General features: G+C 35.7%; 1 protein-coding gene across 1 annotated transcript in view; it reads right to left on the bottom strand.

The window, feature by feature from the left end:
• LOC125228567 (hemicentin-1-like) overlaps positions 1–27,024 on the bottom strand; it is a 160,994-nt gene that overhangs the window by 37,779 nt on the left and 96,191 nt on the right. Inside the window, exons 3-4 of the mRNA XM_048133178.1 lie at positions 15,611–15,773; positions 6,272–6,468 (exon numbers count right to left, since the gene is read on the bottom strand). Of these exons, the coding sequence (XP_047989135.1) occupies positions 6,272–6,468; positions 15,611–15,773 (360 nt within the window). The remainder of the gene's footprint in view (positions 1–6,271; positions 6,469–15,610; positions 15,774–27,024) is intronic.

Below are 27,024 nucleotides of genomic sequence, written 5' to 3' on the forward strand. Positions count from 1 at the left end.
TTTCGGCTGTGTGTTGATATGTCAGTCAGTCAGTCAATATCTTCTTTTATATATTTTTTTGATATTTAAACCCCATTGCACCACAACAGGGAGAAGGTATTTCACTTCCGCCTCGTTAGATTTTAAAAACGTTGTATTTATCGTGATCAGCGACCCGATAAACCATAAAAACGATACCCATATTGATTTTTTGACGTTATCACCCCCTTTTCACCCTTTTAGGGGTTAAATTTTCAAAAAACCTGAAACACGTATTCAGTCATATGTCTTAAGGAATCTTCCTGTGAAGTTTCGAATAAAATAGTCAAACTAATCTTGTTTCCCCATACAAACTTTGAACCCCCATTTGACCCCCTTAGGAGGTGAATTTTGAAAAATCCTTTCTTAGTGCTCCTCTACACTATATAAGGAACCTACGTGCCAAATTTGAAATCTCTAGGACCAGCGGTTTCGGCTGTGCGTTGATATGTCAGTCAGTCAGCTTCTTCTTTTATATATTTAGATTTTAAGATTTTATAAATGGGAAAGTGTGTGTGTCTGTGTGTTTGACCGTCTTTCACGGCAAAATTGAGCGACAAATTGACATGATTTTTTAAGTGGAGATAGTTGAAGGAATGGAGAATGACATAGGCTACTTTGTGAAAGTCATCTGTCGCTCTGTTTGTGGGTTGAGGAATATCAGCCACCGAAGCACGTAACATAAATCGTTAATTATTCATCCTTTTTCTTACGTTCATTCTTTGTCAGGATAGTTTAGAAGCTATTGTGAGAATAAAAATAGTAAATAGAGTGTATCGTGGTGTTAAAACGAGCTGATCGTCGCATAAACACGTTCAATAGTACACTGAGAGAAATTTGCATTGTGAATTTAACAAGTTCGACTTGTTGCGGTTTATCCGTTTGAATCAGCCAAACGTATGTTTAAAACAATATGTGTCAGGTTGTTTTTATAAAATCGACTTGTTGATTCAAATATATTGCCGATTCAAATAACAAGTAGCTTGTTGTTTGAACCAAAGAGCACGTAGGCGCTATTTTAACCAAAAAACTTGTTGAACGAACATGAAAACTGGTTGTATTTTCTCTCAGTGTAGTTTTGTCAAAACGCCACCACAGAATTTTGTTTTTAAACTAGTATATCTTAGCGAAATCAAGTAAAGCGTCTTTTTGTTTCTTATAATAATTTTACTACTTCACCTATGCATATGAAACTAAGTAACCAGTCTTACCCACAGTTAAAGAATCCTTGCGAATTTCCTGTGATAAATGTTCGGCACGCACGGCGCCCCTCCATAATTGAGTTACCCTACATTAAACTTTTTCTACGGGCCGTATATTGGCTAAAATAAAAAGGCTTCTAGCCGTCCCCGACGCAAATTACTACGGTCCCGGGGAAATCTTATCATCGTTATTGTGATTTTTTGAAATGTTGCGCGATTTGGGACGGTTACAACGTTTATGTAATGTTTGGACGCGGTTTTTGGATAAGAGTTTGTTTTAGAAGGTATCAATTTGTTTTAATGAAACAATAAAGATATTAGTTAGTTCCATAAGATAAGGATATGGCGAAGATTATAAATAAATAAAAAAAACAAATGATTGCTTTTTTAAACAAAAACGAATCTGATAGTCTGTTCGGAAAGATTTATAAGAGTTGTAAAATGTATGGGGTCAAATAGATTCCACGACTCTTCTTTTTCTGAACAGACTCTAGCGTTTTTAATTATGCCGGTTTCATTAAAACTTGCCGAAATTCATTATCATATGTATTTTTCTTCTTTTGACCTCAGAAATTGGTGAAAAATAATATAGAAGCCTAATGTATATTGTAATTTAATATTAATGACACAGGTAAGTAAATACAACTTAGTACTTAGTGGTTAAATGTAATACCTAAGTAAATATTTACATATTATTTACTAACTTTAATAATTATTCCGTTAAGTACATTCAGTATATACTGTGATTCACTGTGAAGCCCGTTATAACAATTACCCACGCTGCGCGTCGTCACGTTTAATTTAGTTCGACGGATGGTTAATTTAATAATTCAGGCCATTATTTTAGTTTCGCAATCCATTTCCCACAAACGTGAAATATCGCTTAAAATTTAATAGGTGGCGTTTTCTGTACCAAATGGCTGTAGAATGAAATAATAGATCGTTTCCAAATAAATATACTGGTTATATACATGCATGTTCATACATAATAATTATATTGTCAAAGAGGATCAAGTATTATAGAGAGTTACTGTCAAAGTAAAATATGTAATCACAGTCTGCCATAAGACTGCCATCTCTCGACACAGGCTTAAAACTTTTAAACCTCAGTTTTGACAATTTAGCCCATATTTTCAGCTTGATGATTATTCTTTCTGGATGGTGGAGGACATTTAGGCGTAGCAATTATATTTATAAATTGAAACCAGATGAAAGTACAGACTCGACTTCATTAAATTAACTCAGCATCATATTTATTATAAAAAATGTCATTAAATGTAAAAAAAAAAAATACCTGAATAAATATAAGAGAAGTTATTTACATACCTAATTTGTAGAGATTGTAACATCAAATTTCGAGCTATACGCTATATTTTGCATTTTGCCAGCAACTTTATAACTAACTACGATACTGCACTTTTCAAAAATAAGTTCAAACCGTCAAAGGATAACATGGTTTTATAGGGAACATTAAACTGAAAAGAGTTATTATGCCAATAAAGTTGAAATTGGCTAAAAGCCAAAATGCAGAATGTGGATACTGTCAAATGAATAGGGACATTTATTTCAGATCGCGGCCGAGTAGGCACCTTTTTGCGTGAAATGTTTCAGCTGAACAAATTAGGGATTGGATATGCACTATTCTAATAAGCTCTCAGCAATAATCATTCAAGAACTGTTAGACTGAGACCATAGCTGACAACGATTTTGACAACACAGCTTGCGGCTCTGCTTAAGCACTTGTTACACTTTGCATTCTCGCGTCTTGTACAGTTCTCTCTCTTCCATCTGAAGTTACTTCGAGCAGGTGCTTAACTTAGAAATGTTAGTAATGTAATAAAGCTAAAAAAATAGTTATTTGTTATACAAGGGGGCAAAGTTGTATTTTAACGTCGAGTGTGGAATTGAAAAACGAGCAAGTGAAAGGATTCTATAGTTGAACCACGAGCGAAGCGAGTGGTTCGAGAATAGAATCCTGAACTTGCGAGTTTTTTAATACACGAGAAGTAAAATACATTTGCACCCGAGTGTAACACAAAACTTTTCCCCTCGCTATAGCGAGGAAACTACAACGCAAAAAATGCATTTATCACTGCTTCCAGTAGTTCCACAGGTGGTAAATCATCTTTATTACTAGATTCACCTACTTTTATCAATTTTAAAGCAGTTAATTTGACTTTATTCAAGGTCAAATTACTTTACCCACTAGTGGATAAAATGCGTTTTTACCCGCTGGTATTAAAGGACAAAACGCGTGTTTCCGAGCTAGTGAGGGGAAAATATCTTTATTTACATGAACATACTAAACTTATTTACATAATTGTATCAGATACTAAGACTAAACTTAAAAGCTAGCTAATGTCTAAAATAGGCCCTTGAGGTATTGTACCAAGGATACTGGCGACATTTCCTCGCTGTATCGTAATGCTGATACGTTGTGCGAGGAAATCGCCAGCTCTTCGGTCATCAGTTACCTCAACCAGACGCTTCGAGATTTCTGTGAACAACTTGTTCGCGCTGGGACCCCATGGACCTAGAGTTTCTACGCCAATAAAGCTTAAATAACATAGCTTGCCTCGGTTGCCCCGGTTTGCCTCGTGACTTTAAATATATGCGCATTTGCGCTATGGTGGTTTTAAACGTCAATTCTAGATCAAATTATGACGTTTAACGTTACCGTCTGGCCTTTATCGATACTAACTTTACTTAGCTTCGTCTGATTTTGACATTTTATCGTTAACGATACAAGGTTATGCGGACATTTGTGAGTTTTCCACCATTTTCTGTCACTACCCCCCCCTCCCCAGGCGTGGGCTCTGTTCGTAGTCGCTGTTTTTACATAATGCCTGTTTACCCTCGATTTAAAGGCATATAAACCTTGCACGGTTATTATACACATCATTTATGTATAGATAAACCTTCCTCTTAAATCACTAAATCTTAAAAAAAAACTTCTTCAAAATCCGTTGCTTAGTTTTAAAGACCTGAGCCATACCTACATATTGTTTTATGCTGATATTTATATAGTGATAGATTTTGCATCATTATCAGCTACGCGCTGGCACTACATGTAGTAATAACAAAACAATTCATATTATGGGCATTACAAACATTCCAAAAATTACAACTTTCATATTATGGGCATTACAAATATTCGTGTTCGAAGCCGGAGACACAGAAGCATTAACATTCCTCGATCAAAATGTTTGTTCATGTCAATAAATGAACTAAACTTGTAGATACTCAAAAATATCAAACAAGCCCGTATTTTTCTTTCAAAATTACAAATGTATATACTTTTCTGTCTGTTTATCTATAACAAATAATAATGATTTCAAGGTATTAACTTTTACTAGTTGGTATGATACTATCGCCGTACCTCGAGTACCTAAGTACTTAGAGGTATAATACCGAGAATCTCCCAACACGGTATTTGCATTAACAAAGCGTCTTGCTGTGAGTCTTTCTTAGAACTATGGCGTTTAATAAATTACACTGCCTCACGTTATTCTACCAAAAACAGACGTAGTTTTACCAATTAATAGTACAAAAGTTCAGTGTACCCAAATAACTAAGTCGCCTAAGGTCATCGATAAATAATTGATTCAATCGTAATGTTATAAGTATTCAGAAACTAGCTGTAACAAGATTCAAATAGTTTCAATATCCACAAATTGCTGACTACATTATTCAAGTGCCGTTCTGAGTGCAATGGAAGTTTGCATTCAGATGCGAATTTGAAATTGTTGCCTATAAATTTTATATGAAATGGGACTTGATACCAGGTACGGTGCAATAATTTGTCTACCTTATAACTATTACTTAACGGAGGCTGATCGAAGTTTAAAATTTAATTTCGTACTGCCAACTGAAATGCTAAAACAACTTGATTAACAGAAACCTTTATTTATGTTTACGAAAACCCATCAAGAAACGAGATTGTGCAATGTATAACATATTATATACAACTAGTGTTTTAGCGGCATGTCGCCGTTTAGCTTTCTTACAATTTACAATAAAGCGGCAACTATAGTATTATTAAATACTTTTCAGTACAGATGGTGCATTTTTTACGCACTAGTGCGAGAAGTGGTTCATTATTATATGTCAGGTCGAAACTTCGGATGACCATCTGTACTTTTATTATTTATCGCCACTCGTTCCGAACTTCCTTTTTTACGCACTTGTATCGTAATGTACTATTTTCAACTCCCGAACTGTTGTTATACGTCATTTACAGGGTCGTGCATAGATCTTTAAAACCCTACATAATACTATTCCCCAAAGTCAGCGTCCGCCGGCTTTCCGCGCATGTGCGCACAGTAACGAAAAAATTGAAAACGCATTGTTTGGCTCTGTAACCATGGCAACACCTTGTTAGAACGATACTGCGCGCGTGCGCGGGATGGCTTTGGCAGCTGCGCTGACAGTGCAAACCTTGGCCTCAAAATACAGGAAACAGTGTGAATTGCACGAAAGTTATTCTGGAAAACTATTAAAAACACGTGCACGACGTGCTACGACGATACAAAATGAATTTCTGTTCACTTCGTATATTTGGAGATCATTTTCTCTTCCCTTTGTCGAGGGAGTAAAACAGTGTTATTTTTCTCTCACGGCACGGCAGCAAAGAACGATATGAATTTTTGGTAGGAACACTACCTCTGTTATTTCGTTTTCATAGGAATTTACTGTATTTTGAGTCACTGGGCCTCTTGCCAAACGTACATTCGTAGACGTTCTATGGCGAGTGATAAATACGCAATTGACCCAGTCAGGGGACATAGCCGAATGCCATTTCTGCGACGCGAAACGCCACCGAAATGTATAGTCTGGCTCTGTCGCGCCAATACGCAAGAGCGATAGAGTAAGATAGCTACGAAAGAGATATTATTGTGAGCGTTTCGCGAGCGTTTGTGCATTCCGCTACGTACACTGAAACTACGAATTGATAGGGAGTGTCAACGATTACGCGCTAGGCTAGAGTTAGAGGGCCTGTTTCCCAACTGGTATTGAACTGTTTTAGTAACAAAATTAAAATAATGACTTACCAATGACATCTAAAGAAATCTTATGATTTCTGGTGGGCGACACTTTGAAGTCGACCCGGCACCGGTACATGGCACGATCTGAGGCTTGCACGTGGTGCAGCCTGAGCGCTGTAGGCGAGCTCGGCAGCCACGCCGCTCGACCGCCAAGGGAATCGTCGGCCCAGTGTGCCGTGGGCCCTTTCACTCGCCCATCGAAACTAGAAACAAAGAGGATTAATTGAACATTATGTACAATTACACAGATTTGGCGCATTATCTTATTTTAATACTTATTTTTTTTACCATAATGACTTGTTACTTGGACATCAAAATATCTACCTCCGTGATATAAATGATATCCATACTAATATTATAAATGGGAAAGTGTGTGTGTCTGTTTGTTTGTCCGTCTTTCATGGCAAAACGGAGCGACGTATTGACGTAATTTTTTAAATGGAGATAGTTGAAGGGATGGAGAGTGACATAGGCTATTTTTGTCTCTTTCTAACGCGAACGAAGCCGCGGGCAAAAGCTATATAAACGATTATTTTGTTTCCACTACAAAAGAAAATTACACATAACTTCTAATATGTTCCTTATCTACGGCTACCACAGATTCAACAAATTTAGGGAAATATGGGGTATATTTAAGTAAAATTGGGTCAATTTATATTTCACAGTGCGACGCAATTACAGGCAGTCTAAAATGATTGTGGTTTACCCCTCCACTGCGGACAGTATGACTTTGTCCTCGGTCATTTTATTACAAGCATTAAGTTTGAAATTATTCCAACATTGTAGGTACACGGCTTTCGTTTCAACAGCGGAACTATTGATTACATGCGGTCACGCTTATTATTTCTGCTCTATTTTGTAGGCCTTGAGCGCAAATGTTTTATTCCATGTAAAAGCTTAGGTATTATTCTTTATAAGTAGAGTGAGGTTTCGATATGCCTAACCCAGGGGGTGAGGATTACACGTCATACGAAAGTATAAGTTCAAATAATTTGTATAATAATCATCATTTTCCTTGCGTTATCCGGCATTCGCCGCGGCTCGTGAGAACCTGGGCTGGGGTCCGCTTTGACAACTGTTTTTATAATAATTAATTAAAATAGAAATAAATCAACCCTAAAGTTATTACTGGGGATATGCCAAGTGCTTATACTATGAAAATGAAATTGAAACTTTGAGTTTCCTTTTTTTAAATTTAACATATTTTGATAAATCCATATACCAACTTAAGTTTCTTTCTAGCCTACATTAGATTGTAACAGTAGAATACATAGGTACGCGTCAACGGGTGGTGGTCGGACATTTTTATTTATGCCTTCGTGTTTTTTCCGACACGACGACGAGACTTACAATGTAGATAAGTATTTCTTTATTGTGCATTTAACATAAATACCACACCATATCGTAACGTAGAAAAAACCTGTATAAAATTAAGTTTCTTGGTTATATATAAACATGCATTGTTTTCAATCAAAAGGTACCACATGTCAGGACGCTCTAACAAGTATTTTGTGTAAAGTTTCGATCAAATTGCATCCATTGGGTGCCTACTCAAAAATGTAGTACAGTCAATTGCAGAAAAAAGTAGACCCCCTTGCATACGTACGAAAGGGGGTCTACTTAAAAGTAGCCGCGTATTTCTTACTGAAAACGTAAGTATAAGCAAAGACATAATATGTAACTCCGTATAGACGGATAAGGTCTAAGAAAAAAACGTACCCCAAAGCCATAGAGAAAAAGGTACAGCGGCCTAGATAGCGTTATAGCGTTACACCTTTGGGGAACGCTCGGCTAGATGGCGCTAATATTAATATTCGACATTTTAACACATATCACGCTAACAATATGGGCCAAATTGTCAAAACTGAGGTTCAAAAGTTTTAAGTTTGTATCGAGAGATGGCAGTCGATGCACTGTGATTACACATTTTACTTTGACAGTAACTCTCTATAATACTCGATCCTCTTTGGTATACGGTACACCTTATACATACGTTTTCAGTAACAAAATTATACAAGGAAGAAGTTAAAATCTCACAACCTCTTCATCGCAATCCCACAAACAGCAAAAGGCAAAGTACCAATTACACACTCAACAAAATTAGCCCCCACAATTCGTAGGTCGTTAACATCTACCTGCTTGAAATTATAATTTATCGTCAGCCATTTATTTTCCTGTGCGGGGACAGTCAGCGCCTTGTGAGAATTCTACACAATTAAAAGGCGACAATTGTTTTTGCTTAAAAGCGCGAAATTTGAATATAAATGGGCGCGGATAGGCATAATGAATTCATTTCGCTTGTTGTACGAGCATCTTCCAGTAAGTCTGATTTTAGATATAATTTGTTTCACGTCCTTTCTTTTAATTTTGTTGTTAACTGTGGATTATTCTTGAGGTAAACTTTTAGCCCATATTTAAGCTTGAGGTATATTACGAATTATGATAATCACCAATGATTTAAAAAATCGAATAATTCAATGTGAAAATTCTAATAATACATATAACAGTTTAATAAAATATAAAATATTACATATTATATAATGTTATATATTACATTTATAAGTAACTAGCTTTTTCCCGCGGCTTAACGCGAGCGAAGAAAAAAGTAGCCTATGTCACTCTCCATCCCTTCAACTATCTCCACTTAAAAAATCATCGTCACGTCAATTCATCGCTCCGTTTTGCCGTTAAAGACGGACAAACAAACAGACACACACACTTTCCCATTTATAATATTAGTATGGATTATTTATTTCAATGTATTTTCGGGTAAAGACTCACCGTGCTAAGTGCGTTTTCACATTATACGTTCCGATATCGGATGTCGGAAGGATTACAAAGACAAAAATCAAATTTGGCGGCTTCAATGTATGGGCTATCGGTCCTACATCCGATATCGGATCGGATAATGTGAAAACGCACTAATGCTTAAACTTGTTTGGTTTGGTATTTTGTGAGTTGGTATGAAATCTCTTTTGGGGATGACTGTGAGTTAACAGGTTCAATGCCACAATCTGAATTTAAAACTTTAATACGGTTTGTAATAACAAGATTTTCCTTGTCCCATCTGTGGGGGCAGTGGGCAGTATAGGATATCGGTCCTACATCCGATATCGGATCGGATAATTTGAAAACACACTTAGATGTCATGTCGTATTTAATTAAACAATGAAATGATTCGAATATTATTCTTAATACATATAAACGTACTCACGTCTGTATTACCAGAAGGGAGAGAGCACATGAAACTCTCGAAAGTTTTATTACCACTCTTAGCAATTCACGGGGTTGAAAGAATAAACGATATCTGGATATTGCAGTGATATCCCACAATCGACCTACTCGTACAACACCCATGGGAGAAAAGGGGGTGGTGAAAATTTAAAATCCTAACCAGTTACCACATGGGCATCTTTGTAATGTTTTTAAAATTCCTACAATTTGTAATCTTATCAATTCTTAACCCTTAAATACATATAAATATTTCATGGCACGCGCCGGTCCTTACATCGGCAAACACTTACTAAGCCCAGATCATCAATCAACTTCGAGATGCTTGCTGCAATAGAATGTATTCATCATAATCGCTCATGAGCTAGGCGACAAAGAGGATAGCTAAAGGATTATGGTTTGGGTACACATAATATATTAGACGTAAATAATAAGGATCAAATGGACTGCTTTGCCTTGTAATATAACGTTTTATTGATGATATATACACGTTTACGCAGTGTTGACCGTTTTGTTTGATGTAGGGGTAAATATAAAGGTCGTAATTCTCGTAATGGGGTTTGTAGTTTTTTCGTAGGCGTATTTCGTGGAATAGAGTATTTTGTAAAAGTGAATGCTCGGCTTGTAAGTTTGTTGCTATGTTTAATAAGTCTGTTATTAATAAATATTTAAGCAACTGCGCTTTTATGGATTAGGTACCATGTATGTATAAGCTATACATTTCACGTTTAGACTAATTTGTAATTACCTACATTAAAACATAAACAATACAATACAAAATACTCTTTATTGCACACCTCAACCAATAAACCAATACTCATAAACTAATGTGAATGAGATCTAAGTTTTATACACGACATAGTTAGGGTAAATTTCATGTTTAGGTACGTGAGATGTAATTAAAGTTCAGGATTCTAATATGTCAAAACCCTACGTAAGTATACCTCACTCGATAGATTCGTAAAATTATCTTGTTAAAGGAGTTGAATAATATGAAGCGTCAAGCCCGCCATAACTGTTGATTATTGATTATACTGATACTATTAGCCTCACCTACACCAGCCAGATCGCCTGATAAACGATATAACGCTAGGCCGTCCTTTTCGCACTATTTGTAAGTGCGGTAGGAACGCATCGATGCGATAAAGTTTATCGAACTAGAGTGATACGCTCGTAGGTATTATACTTACTTACTTGATTTATATAGGTACAATTTTGTTTTAAGTTGTATTTTTAAACTTTGTTAGTAATTTTGTGTACAAGATTGGCAAAAGGAATGTAATTATGTAATTACATTCCATTTTGCCAATCTTGTACACAAAACACAGCCTCAGAACTATTTTCTAACTAAATACAAAAAGGTGCGTAGTATCTGACGTTATGTTATAACACTTATAACTAGCGTTATACGCTCCTCTCGTGTGGAGAGATAATAATTATACAAAGGTAATTAGATTCCCATTCTAGGTTTTTAATAATAATATAATTATTTCTAGTTACATACATTTATGGCCCGATTTTATGGACACAGACTATAATGTAAATTTTAGTAATAAAACTACCGTGAGACACTGACATATTAAACATGTAAAATCGGGTAACTCACTTAAAATTCATCAGCATCGCGCGTGCTCAATGAAAATGCTCCTCGTTACGGAGCGAAACATGTCGAGCGACCTTCGACAATTTTACGTGAGTTACCCGATTTTACATGTTTAATATTTATAATGTAAATCATTTCTATGTTGTGTAAATGAGTGTAATTAATAAGTCATCACAAAATGCATATTACATAATTATATTTATAATTGATAAAAAGTCAAACAATAATGGTTACAGTCCTTTGTAACAGGTAAATTACTTTCAAAGCGTGTTAACGTTACCGAGAAACATTATTTTTTTTGAATAAAAAATAAAAGCTATTGTTCAGCGAAACAAAATAAATTGTGTCATAATAAACATTTTTGGGTCTTCCTTGAAATGAAATCTTCGATACAATATGAATTTTATTGAACTTTTTTCTGATGACAACACAAGTACTTTGCAAATTTAGAGTAAATAAACTTTGGGCCTTATCATGTGGAACCAGAGCGGACTGTTTTGGTTGAATTTCTTTTATAAAGATTTTGAATTAGAATTATTTTTTTGGTATTCATCGTGATAAGGAACCAGTTGGTTATGTAAGGCTAATTAAAGTCTAGATATAAAAAAAAACCTTTGCCTCTCTGTAGTAGTTAAATAAATCAATCTTGGCTCCCGGAACTTCTGTAATGCTGATGCAGACTGAACATTATTTTTTTACTTACTATCCATATGAAAGTAGTTAGGTATACTAAAAGTAGTTATAACGAAATGATACGCCCTATGCCTACCTAACCTCTCTCATCTCAGAACACGTCCAAGATTGAATGAGAAAACTGCCAAAGTAAAGATGACAGTTAATTAATTCGATGACAAATGATCTTCAACGGCGCTATGCGAGAAGCCTATTAATGTAAAAAAATATATAAAACCTATTAACTCGCAACAGATTTTCTACCCTAAGCCGTACACAGAAAAACAAAATCTAATTTAGAAGCTTGCATCGATCGAGTTGGATTGTGTTTACTCTGTGACTGCCGATGGAGATTTGTACTACCAAACGGCTTTTATTCTAATCCCATATAGACTCGGAGCGCGCGTTCAGTTCAGGTTATCGTATGTCTGTTTCACAAACATAAACGTATTAATAAGCTGTGACAAACAACATGTCGTTTCACAAACAAAATCCCGGGCACAAAAAGCCGTTTAATCTGATCAAACATTTTGCTCTCCCAGCATTTGTGCCCAAACTAATTTGGCACTCGCAGGGTCGGTCATGCATAACAAATGTGTGCCTGAGCGATTTATAAAATATTCACACATTGTCAGACAGCGATTTAGCTATGAATCTTGGCTGTTACACATAGTGTACACGTGCGGCAATGTAAATGTTATGCAAATAAAATGTTAATGTTATAAGTACGAGTACTAGGTATGTTGATTTATGTGCAAGTGAGTATTTTTAATTAGTAGTAATAGGTAGGTAGTATTTTTAATGAGTAGGTAAGTAGGTAAGAATATATAAATGTACTTGCTCCTTAACCTGACCTATTTAGTACCATGATAAAATTAATTAACAGAAATTATCACAGTTAATATAGGTATGAACTTTTTATAGGGTAAATGTCATATTTATGTTACTTCGAGCTATCGCTATCGCTATCCCTATCGCTATCCCTATCGCTATCCCTATCGCTATCCCTATCGCTATCCCTATCCCTATCCCTATCCCTATCCTTATCCCTTATCAAGATGTTTAATGATATAACACTTTAAGTTCTCGCGCTTTGTACACATATTTAAAGTCACATACAGGTCGAACGCGATTAATTAACATTATTTTTACCTTTTTTCCCAACGTTTCGGCCAGGTTGCACTGGCCGTGGTCGCGGAAGACTGACGTCCCAGCAAAATGTCACCGGAGATGTAAACAACACAAAACTACCCGATATTAATTTATATAAATGTTCGGGGTAGACAAATAAATATAATCTACCCGCTTTTAGTTAATGTTTATTTCCCACCATGTTTATTTTAAAGGTAAAAATAATGTTAATTAATCGCGTTCGACCTGTATGTGAATTTAAATATATGTTTAATGATTTCTTATCAAGTGCTAAAATATAAAGTTTCATGGTTTTATCTTATTAATCAGGTCAGGTCCAACAAAATTAAAACGAACGGTAGTACCTACTGAATATTATACTCATTGACAAAAATATATCTATAAAATCCACCAGTTTGTTAAGAGTTGTTTTATTTAAGAAGTTTAGTTAAAACCCGAAGCCAGACGATTTAAGTAGGTACATAATTATGTAGGTAGGTAAAGCAATGCACATAGGAGTTTATTGTCTCGTGTATGTAGTTAGTCAGTAGGTGATGAAAATTGTTTCACTATTAGGATAAACAATGAACAGCAGGTTAACAAAACCGGGATTTTTAATATTTACAACCTGCCCACATTCGCTGTCGGCATTATAATAATAAGTCCTCGAATTATACCTTTTTTGCTTATATTCTGTTCTACTACTAAAATTACTATTTTTACAAATCTAAAAACAAAAAAGTCAGTAAATTCACCCGTGTTCTTGAACCCAAAAAAAAGTTTTAACAAGGTTTTAAATAAAGTTTCCAATTTTCTGTACGGCAAAACGGAAAAGAAAAACCCCAATAGCAAAATGTCGCAGACAATACGTGGTAGGAGCGGTTTTCAGGTCGTTGTTTCTGCACGCGAGCAGAATACAACATAAAAAGAGAAAATATATAAAAGGGCTGTTGAACTGGTTGAATACGACCAAAAATGTATGTACATCTGCAAGTTTAAAGGCAACGAGAGCTTATGAAGACTCGCTTCGTGGTAATCGTGAAGCGATGTAGTAAACACTCGTATGTAAGCATAATGAATCTGTTCGCGTACGTTCAAGCATACTTAGAATAAGTTATATTTTATTCTTTGTATGAGTTTGTTACTTTCATATAGAACTTTATTTTGCTGTCCTCATATTTATTACAAAGTAGGATGTTTGTGTATCATTATAACGTTTAATTAATACCTCATTAAGCTTTATTCATAATACTTAGTACTTAGTCTGACGGCGTTACATCATTATTATTTCATGTATGAAAATCAAATCATATTATCTTAGTTAAGTAGAAATTCGTTCAGAGAGGGGTCGTTTTTTTAAACGTTGTTTTGGTAAAAAGCTATTTTTTATTATATATTTTAGTTGTAATACCCACTCTTTGACTAATTTAGAACATCTGTACTTATTTTAATACTTGGACAGACCAGTCCCACTTAAGTTTGGTGGTTTTGACACTAAGTATCTACGTTTTCACATTATCCGATCCGATATCGGATATCGGAAGGATTTCAAAAGCAAAAATCAAAGATGGCGGCTTCAATTTATGGGATATCGGTCCTACATCCGATATCGGATCGGATAATGTGAAAACGCACTAATGCTTAAACTTGTTTGGTTTGGTATTTTGTGAGTTGGTATGTCATCTCTTTTGGGGATGACTGTGAGTTAACAGGTTCACTGCCACAATCTGAATTTCAAACTTAAATACGGTTTGTAATGACAAGATTTTCCTTGTCCCATCTGTGGGCAGTGACCGTGCTAAGGTCAGCAGTACTACACGTGCCGAGACTGCTCGGAAGGGTTCATGTTTAATTTCCTGGGAATCCTGCAAAAAACCTATTGGCAAAATTATCAATATAATGTAATAGTGTGTTTTCATTTGAAGAATACTGCACATTCTTGTGGAGAACATTGCACTTCAAAGATATATTTATTTGACTTGGTTGATCGATAACTCCTGTTTAATAGGTTTTCATAGATATAAATGTATTACATTTTCTTAAATAAAAAAAGGCATTGAAAATGAAAAACTAGGGCACTCTGCCCGTGACCACGAACGTAATATGACGTTCGAAATGTCGGGCCAAATAGAAGTACGCGTTTAGTTCAAAAATGGTTGGTTTATACAAAGAGGCACAGTAGCAGTGTGAGAGCCCCGCCCGTGCAAGGGTTAAGTAAACATTATTAATTTCACAGAAACCTGACGTTTACAATAACATTTTCATCCCCGAGGATGCGTGCTTAGTATATATAATATAGTGTAAGTACATAGCAGTTTGTAACACCTATTCTTTTTGATTATGTATTTTTTAATTCCGCTACCCAAAGTCTTTATTGATAAATAATCATGTGTTTTATCTCCCCTGTATCTTTTGCTGAGGTGTGCCAATAAAGAGTATTTATTCTGAACTACATATTCATAACTCTGGTGTGTAAATTTTCACAACTTCGAGTTAAAGCCTGGCCAGAAATATATGACTACGCGCCATGTTGCGATTCATTAGAACTATTTTTTTCATACTGAACTGTCACCCCATACATCAAAATAACAGCGCCCTTCTGACAATAGTCATATATTTCTGGCCAGGCTTTACTTCTCTGAAATGTGTAACAATCTGCAACTGCCATAAAAAGCTCTGCCAAAAATAAAACCTAAGCTAAAACTCACCTGTAAATAGGCACGTCGTCCTTATACCACACGACGAGCAGCAGGGCATCAGGCGGCTGGGGAGATCGAGTGTCGCACGGTAGCGTGGCTTCGCCGCCCGACACCCCTGTCACTTTGACGACGTCCAGAGATTCCGCCCGGACACTCGACAACGGCCGGAGACCTGTTGACAACGGTGCAACTATGAATTTTAAATCTTTGCAGATTTTATGCAGTTTTGACAGGGTGCTATTGGCTAATACATATTAATTGGCGTTTGCTAACAAATTTGAAAGAAACAAGTGAAAACAAGTGTTACTTTAAAGGGTGGCTACTTATTACGAGGTAGCTATAGTATCCGTATCAGTCACCCTATTTTAATAGTACAGGTCAATTCAAAGAACTGGCATGAATGGAACAAATAAGTGAATCAAAATGTGCATGCCTTTGACAGATGAACCAAAAAAATGGTAGTTCTTGATAGTTCTGTTATGAACTAGATTTAGATAGAAGAAATAAGTACATCTATTTGTATAGGGGCCAAGCGTGTCAAATTTTGCGCTGAAGTTGTTTGATTGCACTGATTTTGTGCTGTGATTTTAAATATGTCTCAAGCCCTTGAGTGTTCATAATTTTTGTGTTGTTGCAATAAATATCACGTTACGAGGCATTTTTTTTATGTTGTTGTTGACTTCGACTTACAAAAATTGACGCGCGAAAGCTGCAAACTGTGATTAAAGACGGACATCTCAGTGGATTTTACTGAGTTCATTTGACACGCTAAGTAGATACGTTTGTTTATACAAGGTGCTCGCGAGGAACCCGCATAACTTGAACCACGCGTTTCTGAGGCAAAAAGAAAGAAAAAATGTTACATGAATTTTAAAATTTTTCGCCAAAAAAAAATTTTTTTTTGTTTTTTTGTTTTACTTTTTTGGACGTATTTTCACATAAAAAAATTTTTTTATCCATAAAGTTGGCAATTAAAAAGAGTTCCTTCATTTATTTTTCTAAAAACCAAATTATTTGGAAGTTTTTCTTGTCACATTTTGACATCTATCAATGACTACTGTGAGACTATACTCCACAATTGCGCATCAGCGCCGTTAAGAAACCTTTTCTACTGAGTAACAATACGGAAATGTTTTTTTTTTAAATTGGCAATAACTCTGAAACTAGACGAAATCTAGAAAAGTTTATATGACATTTTAGTCTTAAAATGTGACCAAGAATATGCCGAGTTATATGGGTTCCTCGCGAGCACCTTGTATATCGTCGCTACTTTGAAAAAAAACTTATATTTTCTTCTGTTAATGAAAAGAAAATTATAGTAAGTATGTATGAAATGCATACAGACTTACCTACTGCGTTTTAACTTTGAGGAGCAGTGTGAGATACGAGATTTTTTCAAAGTAGTGACGATATGACATCTCTGGTTACGACTGTATATCGATACAGGTGCCACCCATATAATCAAAGTTTTGTTCATTCAATTCGTGCCAGCTTTTGTAAAACGATCTTTTCCTTTGATACACAATCATTATCGATATCGGTTTATAATTTATGTTTAGATTCTAGTTACCAGAACCATGTATCGTTTGTACCCAAAATAAATATTAAAACATTAAACTGATGGCCGATGAGCGGTTCCTAGATTAGCTTTCCTTCTGTTCAATACAAACAGTCACTACAAAAAGGCTTTGAATAAAATAATAGAGTTAAATCGCCATATAAATAGGAATTATTAAAAGCATGAAAAACAAAATTCATATGACATCAAATAACCACAAAAGTGTTGTGTTGGAGTTAAGTAAATAGACAAGTTGCTTTTACAAGCTTGCGACTGCGCTTCTTCGACAAGCCACTTTCCGTATAAGTCGTGATTGATTTTGCAAATTGGTTTACTTTTACTGTGAACTCTTCATTCAATAAATTAATATTGTTGGTCTGTTTGCATAAACAATGTTTTTTATGTAAAAGACATCCAATGATCAGACGGGCAGCCTGATAGTAGAAAGCAGTCATTGTCGCCTTTGGACATACAGCAACATCAGAGTCATTATGTATGCGTTGCCAACGTTTAAGATTCCGAAATATTCGCTTCTTGAAGAACGACATGCCGTAGCGCAAGATAAACATAAATATCAAGGAGTTTTGTTTTGAAGTTTTGACGACCGGTCTGGCCTAGCGGATTAGTGACCCTGCCTGCTAAGCCGCGGTCCCGGGTTTGAATCCCGGTAAGGGCATTTATTTGTGTGATGAGCACAGATATTTGTTCCTGAGTCATGGATGTGTTCTATGTATGATTATATGTATTTGTATATTATATATATCGTTGTGCTGAGTACCCATAATACAAGACTTCTTGAGCTTATCGTGGGGCTCAGTCAATCTGTGTAAAAAATGTCCTTTAACCCTTAAATGCATGGTGATATAATATATCACCATTATATTATAATATATATGCATCATAAATTTGATGGCCTGTGGCTCAATATGTAGCTATCCAAAATCACATTTATAGCTTAATTATTATTCAGTATTTATTATTATTTAATAAATAATTATATAAATTAAATAATATAGTGATTTACTATTTATATTATTTAAGGATAAAGATGAAATGGCAGAAATGTGTGAAAAAACAGGATGATGGCGATTTTTAGTATGTGATTTAGGCAGATTTTTTCGGAGTTAGTTATTAGTTTATGTTTAAACATTTTATCATGGGGGTTTCACAAATAGTGTACCTTTCTAATAGTAGTAAAACTTAACAAATAAAACTTACCAATATTTATATAAATAAGTTTTGGCCTGTTTAACTTCTAACACTGGTTTACTTAGTATTAAAATCGGTATTAAATATTTTTTTTATTATTTTTCCCAGAGTCAGAAAACCGTTGTCTATCATATATATTAATATCTCGTTAAAAGAAAAATTCATGCATTTAAGGGTTAATAATATGTATTATTTATTTATTTTCTTACACGCATAAGTATATATTTATTAACTCGATAACACTTATGATACATATTTTTCTGAGTTAATAGACTTAGCATAGGGGAAAAATATGACATTCACGAGACACGATTAACACTTTCGCTACCAAGAACCCGACTGTCGGGCACACCGCTCGTAGAAGCGTAGCCGATTACATGGGTTTCCCCGTATGTAGCGAAAATGTCGTAGCGCCGCGTAGAGCCCGGTTTCGAAAGTGTCAAACCCAGATATTTTTATCCGGTGACCAAAAAAGTTCGTGCGGTTTTAGTCGTCGCTCGCTAAAAAGACATGTTTTGACCTGTTATGATTTCTAGCTCCCAGCATTTAGTATCAACATAACGTGCACAGACTCGTCAGTTTATTGAGGCACTCCCTCTTGTTAATACGCTTTTCTTAACCAAATTATTTTTGACCAAAATGTCTGTCAATGCTTGTGTGATTCGGGCTTGCTTGCTTTACGAATTTAAACTCGGCACCAAAGCTGCAGAAGCGTCTCGTAAAATATGTACGGCATTCGGTGAAAATGCAGTATCAGAACGCACTGCACAAAAGTGGTTTCAAAGGTTCTTGTCTGGTGACGAGTCGCTTGAAGATTTACCTCGTTCGGGAAGACCCTCTGTTATTGACGATAAAGAATTACAGGCTGTCATAGAAAATGACTCAAAATTAACTTGTCAGGAACTTTCGCAAATGTTTGGTGTTAGTGACGAAACAATTCGTTTGCACTTACATCAGTTAGGTAAGTCATGGAAGCTAAGTAGATGGGTCCCTCATGAATTATCAGATGAACACAGGTTTCACCGAGTATCAGTTTGTTCAGCAATGCTTTCGCGCTATAAAACCGAGCCGTTTTTGGACTGTTTACTTACAGCTGATGAAAAATGGATTGTGTACTATAACACAAAACGAACCCATCACTGGTTATCCCCAAACCAACCAGTACCACATACATCGAAGACTCCAATTCATTGCCAGAAGATCATGCTTTGTGTGTGGTGGACCGCTGCTGGTATAATACACTACGAGTTTCTTCCCGAGGGTCAATCAATTACTGCCGAAGTCTACTCGATGCAGCTCGATCGTGTACACAAATCTTTACTTCAGAAACATCCTGGACTAGTTAACCGGAAGAAAGTAATATTTTTACAAGACAACGCTAGGCCACACGTTGCCAAGCTCACTCTGGAAAAAATCAAGGTTTTAAAATGGGAGTTACTACCTCATCCTCCGTATTCTCCTGACATGTCTCCAACGGATTATCACCTTTTCTTGGCTTTAAATAATCATATGACAAATAAAAAATTTCGTAATCAAGTTGATATCGAAGAGGAGGTTGCCAAGTTTTTTGCTTCCAAAAGTAGAAGCTTTTACGAGGACGGGATAAATAAACTAGTATTTCGTTGGAAAAGAATTGTAGAATGCGAGGGTGCTTATATAAATGAATAAATGTTTTTATAAATAAATCTACAAGACTTTGATATTTATCATAAAAACCGCACGAAATTTTTTGGTCACCGGATACTTACTCGTAACTGTGCCGGATATTTTACAGCCTTTCGTTGGAACTCGTTTGCTCAGCGAACGCTCCTCAGAACACCGGGCGCGATCGTGACAAATTGCCCGATTAACAATTCGCGTCCCGCCGTAGGAGATGGCGCGAGTAACGATCCAATATATCAAAGGATTTTTCCGAACACCGACACCGAAGTTACTACGTGTTTATTAAGACGGTGCGAAATGACAGTTATGTGAGGGATTTTGAGGAGAGTTCTATACGTTACATTGTAAACGTTCTTACAAGCCATTCCAAGATCAGCGCAGGAATTCGCGAACAATATGTTGAGATAAAACCGTTACGTTGCTTGACACGTTCTTTTTTCTGTAATTTTCAAATTTTGGAAACTATGCATCTTAGGGACGATATAGGTGAATTTATATCAAGTTTCATTCAGTCATGTTTTCGATATCTCGTATAGGTTTCAAAACATCCACTCTTAAATGTTTTTAGATGCTGTCAATTTGGTGCTCACATAACAGAATTTCGAAGTCAATCAATCAAAATAAAAACAATAAAAAAATTTAAAACTCCTCTTCATGCTTAAACCACTTAAGGGCGTTCTCTGTGCCAATGACCTTCAATTTGAATCCATTGATATTATGATATTGGGTTGGTAAGAAAGTAATGAGCGAATCATAACCAATATTGTAATTTTTATTTAATTTATTATTTTAATCATTTATCAAAAATATAACGGCCTTCGTTATCTACTTCTTGTCTCCATCATTCTGGTAAAGAATGAATAGCATCGGCGAAGAAGTTCTTAGGTTTAGATTCAAAAAACTCAGACTGTCGTAGATGGGCTTGATCATCGAACTTTTTTTCATTCAAGGCATTACTTAGCGATCTGAACAATGCGTAATCCGTAGGTGCCATGTCTGGAGAGTACGGTGGATGAGGTATCACTTTCCAACCTAGCTCCAATAGCTTTAGCCGAGTCACTTTTGCAATGTGTGGGCGAGCATTGTCGTGTAAGAAAAAAACTTTAGCATGCTGTGGACGATTCTGACAGATTTTTTGGTTTAAATTTTCAAGCTGATTACAGTATACTGATGCGGTAACAGTCATTCCACTTGGTAGGAGTTCCCAGTGAATAATACCATGAATATCCCACCAAACGGACAGCATAACTTTTTTCGGGTGAGGCTCTGTTTTTGGTGCCTCTATTCCTTTTTCGTTTGGAGCTAGCCACTGACGTTTGCGTGTGTGATTTATATATAAGACCCATTTTTCATCTCCAGTGATAAGATGGTCCAACCAGTTGAATGTGCGGCGAAAAGACAGAAGTTGTATGCAGATATCGGCACGGCGGTTTAGTTGATCTCTATCAAGTTCGTGCGGTATCCAAACACTGTATTTGTAGTTTTTTCCCAACTCGTGTAAATGTGTTTCTATGGTGACATGAGAGCAGCCTAACTCGGTAGCAAGAGTAGGACTCGTTAGCCTCGGATCTCCTTCAATTAAGGTTTTTAATTTGGCTACATCAATCTTCACCGGTCGACCAGACTTAGGTTGATCTGATAATGAAAAGTCGCCACTACGAAACCGCTGGAACCATCGTTTCGCCGTGGCCTCAGACACAACTTCAGGAGCAACACGCTGACATATATTACGCACTGCTTCGGCGGCTGAATGGCCAGACTGAAATTCATATAGTAAGCAATGCCTTACATGCACTTCTAATTCGTCCATTTTCTTCCTTATATTAGCTCGGCGACAGCTAGTGAATGACTGACGAGAAACTGTGCGACTCGCCCTTTATATACTTTCGACCATAGAAGATTCTAGAACTCTCTCAAAAATTTTATGTGGAATTCAATCGATCGCTCATTACTTTCTTACCAACCCAATAGTTTCTTAAGCCTATCATATTAACAGCATTGTCTTTAAACAAAATAGTAAATATCATAATTACTTTACAGCCCATTGTTTCTATGATATTTGGCATCAAAGGTGAAAGATTTTAGTCATAACTTTTGTTTTAATTAGTTTAAAATTGAAATCTCTCTTGAATTTTTAGAAAAGTCAAAGGTAAATCAAAAACATGTCGATTTCATGTAATTTCACTAAAATCAAATTTCGAAAAAAGTGTTTTTGGACCATGATTCAAAAAATCATAAAAAAATAGAGATAAAAGATTGAAAAACCGATGGCCGATGGTCTTATAATTCTATCTGTAGTGCAAATTTAGGAGTTTGTTATCAAGACTTTTCATAAATCGATGAAAACCGTGTGGAGCCCCTTAAACCACCATCACGTTTACTCCTTAAAGTTTATGCGTGAAGATGAGTTAAATAAAAAACCGGCCAAGAGCGTGTCGGGCCACGCTCAGTGTAGGGTTCCGTAGTTTTCCGTATTTTTCTCAAAAACTACTGAACCTATCAAGTTCAAAACAATTTTCCTAGAAAGTATTTATAAAGTTCTACTTTTGTGATTTTTGTCATATTTTTTATTTTTAAACATATGGTTCAAAAGTTAGAGGGGGGGGGGGCGCACTTTTTTTTCCTTTAGGAGCGATTATTTCCGAAAATATTAATATTATCAAAAAACGATCGTAGTAAACCCTTATTCATTTTTTAATACCTATCCAACAATATATCACACGTTGGGGTTGGAATGAAAAAAAAAATCAGCCCCCACTTTACATGTAGGGGGGGTACCCTAATAAAACATTTTTTTCAATTTTTTATTTTTGCACTTTGTTGGCGTGATTGATATACATATTGGTACCAAATTTCAGCTTTCTAGTGCTAACGGTTACTGAGATTATCCGCGGACGGACGGACGGACGGACGGACGGACGGACGGACGGACGGACGGACGGACGGACGGACGGACGGACGGACGGACGGACGGACGGACGGACGGACGGACGGACGGACGGACAGACGGACAGACAGACATGGCGAAACTATAAGGGTTTCTAGTTGACTACGGAACCCTAAAAAGGTATTTGTTTCCGTTTTTTCTTCCGATTAGTATCAACGTAAAACCGAAAAAAGGGACCTTCATACCCTATCCCCCCCGGTTTTCTTCGACCGGGAACTTTGGATATGTTAAGGTTCGAACTAGCCCAAACAAAGTTACGTAATCAAAGGTGTTCTTCGCATTTCCCTCTACACCTTTTAATGCTTAGCCTATAAATAGGAAACTTGTTATACTAAGCCGAAGTTTCTGTTTATCAGTGAGAGACTTGCAGTTTAACAAGTTACAAGTTTCCATGAAACGGGCTCCAGAAATATCCTTGTATATATGTATTTGATTATGAATAGTACACAAAACAAATAAGTAGCTACCCGAAACTAAGAACAGCACTAAAGTTCTTGAGACAAGCGGTCCCTCGTAATCACATTCCGTACTTTAGTCCAATTAGCTCACACAATAACTATGCCACTGTCTGTTTCTATTACCAAACTAAAGCCAGGACGACGAGATAAGATAAATAATTGGCATGAAAGAGAAAGCGAAAAATAACGGGTAATTAGATAAGGACAAAGTTTATCTCATTTCATTCGGATTTTCTTTAATGAAGTCCCTGGATATAGGGGACTTGAAAGAAATCCATATCGGTTGCGATGCGACTGCCTACAAGTTGTTTTGCTACTAGTGACTTTTTTCGACGTAAGTAAATAAATGAACATCAACGAAACACCATACATATACTCTCACCTGTATTCCCAAAAGGGGTAGGAAGAACACATGAAACTGCTTATATTTTAGTTCCACTCTTAGAAATTAAGGAGTTGAAAAAAAAAACGTTTTAATTGGTATAATTATATTGCAGTAACAGGTGTAAGTATTTGAACTTCTTTACACTTGACTTATATTGACCAATATATTATTAATTATTATATTTATTATAGACCGTGATTCACTTCTTTTTATTTTTATCCAGGTTCCAATATTTTCACGCAGTCACATGCATTATGAACACGAAAACATTAGCTTTTCCGAATCATGATGCATGTCACTGTGTCGAAATATCGGGAGCTTGACAAAAATAAAAAGACGGGGACAATTTAGAGTTTGATTATATTGCAAAGGCCAATGAAAGGTTAAATTGACTAAATATAATTATGTCCAAATGAAGAAAAAAAAACAGGAATACAGTAGAGTCTGGTTATAACGACGCTCAAGGGACCGCTGATATTACGTCGTACGTAACCGGACGTCGTACAAAAAGAACTTTATTTTTTAAATTAAAATTAATAATGTCACTATCACTAAAACATTTCAATAAATAGGTTTACTTACACGTGTATATAATACTTTGTTTTCTCTTTGTCAGAAAATAGTTATTTGTTTTACAAGGGGGCAAAGTTGTTGTTTAACCGCACGTGCCAATATTGATACCCAAGCAAGCGAAAGATTCCAATATTGATCCTCGAGCATAGCGAGTGGTTCAAAAAGTGGAATCTTGAGCGTTGCGAGGGTTTCAAGGCACTAAGGTTAAACGAACTTTGCCACCGAATGAAACACAACATTTTTTACCACACCAGCACGAACAAAATACTGACTATAAAACATCAAATTAATTAATGTATTCAATAAGTATTTATGATTCAAAAAGTAAATTCTACCAGTCAGCTTCAGACATCAAGTTGAAATTTGTATGAAATTACTTTGCACTCTTGTGGATAAAATGCAATTTTGTTATCTGTTTTCGAATAGCAAAGTAAGCCTTTACCACTGGGTGCGGTAAAAAGTCATTTTTGGTATGTTTGCTCGCTCATCACCGGCAAATTACTGTCGTAATAATAAAGAGTCGTATTCCTTGGACCTCGAGTTTCCTAAGAAATATGACATTCGAACTTTTGGTAAAAAAAAATTGGTAGTAATTGAACGATCTATAATTGAAAAATAAAACGTGGGCTCTATTTAGCTTATAAGATTAGGCCATAAATTGTTCAAATCGTTAAAATCAATGCTCCAAAAAGTCACATGGCTACAATTTCATCTTGTTACTTGTAGACAAGACAGGTGGCCGTGCGCGGGGCAGAAATGGCATTTTGTTTCCTCAATTTACTAGTAAAACCGTCGTCGCTCGTCGTAGTAACCGGACTTGACGGACGAATTTTGTGTAAAATTACGTCGTAAAAAGAGCTTGGTCGTTAAAACCGGAGTCGTAATAAACGGATGCACTTTCATACTATCATAATTATATGAAAACCAAACGAAAACTACTGTATACGCTTTTCATTTGCGTTTGCACTATTTTATTTTTTAAAGTTTAAAATGTCCCGTCCATCACAGTCCATATACCGTTCAATTGGTGTCCCAACGAAACCAAGTGAATAAATCAAAGCTTTTTTTTACACTTAATAAGCTGGGGTTTCTCTTACACCACAGAATACTATTCAGCTGTTAATACACCTTAATAACCAGGTACTTTAACCCCACAAGTTTACTATACTAGTAGAATATAACTAGTAAACAGTATAAAACATTTCATGCATTAATTTTATTCTTTTTTGAAGGGATCACAGTTCTAACCTAACCTACTTTTCAGATAGCAGTAGGTACATATGTTTAAGGGTCACAGTTCTAACCTAACTTAATTTTTCTGTTAGCAGCTCGTTGTGTCTGGGTTACAATTCTAACCTAATCTAATTTTCTGGTAAATGATGGATTTAATTAATTGTACATTTTTTTAAATTCTAACTTGTGCTTTAGAAGGAATTAGTATTTATTATCGGAAATAATCATTATACTCAAAGTATGTTATGATTAATGTTATTCGAAAAAATGATCATTATATTAAATAAGAATTGTACGATTTTTTAGTATATTATATGATTCAATAATTATATCAAATGATCGTTATTACGACTAAAAATATATCAAAAAAAGTTATATCAATCGTTACGCACCCAAGGTTACTTTGTCCACTCATGAAAACCTATTTGTTTGAATTAATATTAGCGAAAACGATATTATGAGCTAGATATGTTTTTTCTTCTGCCAGCGTTTTGTGTCGTTTAAAAAATCAATAGGTAAGTGCCCAGCCATGAAAAATTGTTTTTTTTTTATACAACGGACAAAGTAACCTTGTATGGTCAAGGTACTCCGCTGTTATGGACACGTGGAGTAGGAATAAAAATTTACCTAAAGTCGACACAAATTATGTTTAATTATTAACTTATAAAACATATACACCGTGGGCATGAATAATCAAAAAGATTTTAACAGTGTATTCTTTACCACATTTAGAGACTATAATAAACACACACATATAAACTTTACTGGATATCGCCTAGTTTCAGAGTTATTACCAATTGAAATAATATATTTTTTCTTTTTATTACTCAGTACCCACCCGCCACCGCGCGTGTGGTCTACTGGTGAAGACGTTAGCCGCGTAAGCTGAAGACCCGGGTTCGATTCCCGGCTCGGCCACCAGTGGGCCTTGTCGTTTTTTCTTTCGAGTATGATATTTATTTCAATTTATAATTTAAACAATTGTCAAAACTGAAGTTCAAAAGTTTAAATCCTGTATCGAGAGATGGCAATATGTGCGCACTCACTACAAATTTTACTTTGACAGTATTTCTCTATATACTCGATCCTCTTTGGAAACTTCGTGTATATGTAAATGTACCTTTTATTTCCCGTTAACTAGATTGAGTTTTTGTGTACTTAACAGCCAAATCTGGAAATCGAAAAAGTTCTTTTACAATTTATTTGTCTGAAAATCCTCCATTTATTGGGAAGGAAATCAGCGGGGCAGTCGACAGAGTCATCCTAATCGCAGATAACGGTGACAACTGTTTAGGGTTGCCAACTAGTCAAGAATAACTAAAAATAATATGTTTGTACAGTATAGTTCATAAATATGTGCCCATTTCTTCACCTTCACTCGTTGCAATAAGGTGAAAA

Source organism: Leguminivora glycinivorella, chromosome 8, assembly GCF_023078275.1.
Source record: "Leguminivora glycinivorella isolate SPB_JAAS2020 chromosome 8, LegGlyc_1.1, whole genome shotgun sequence".
NCBI classification, from domain to species: domain Eukaryota; kingdom Metazoa; phylum Arthropoda; class Insecta; order Lepidoptera; family Tortricidae; genus Leguminivora; species Leguminivora glycinivorella.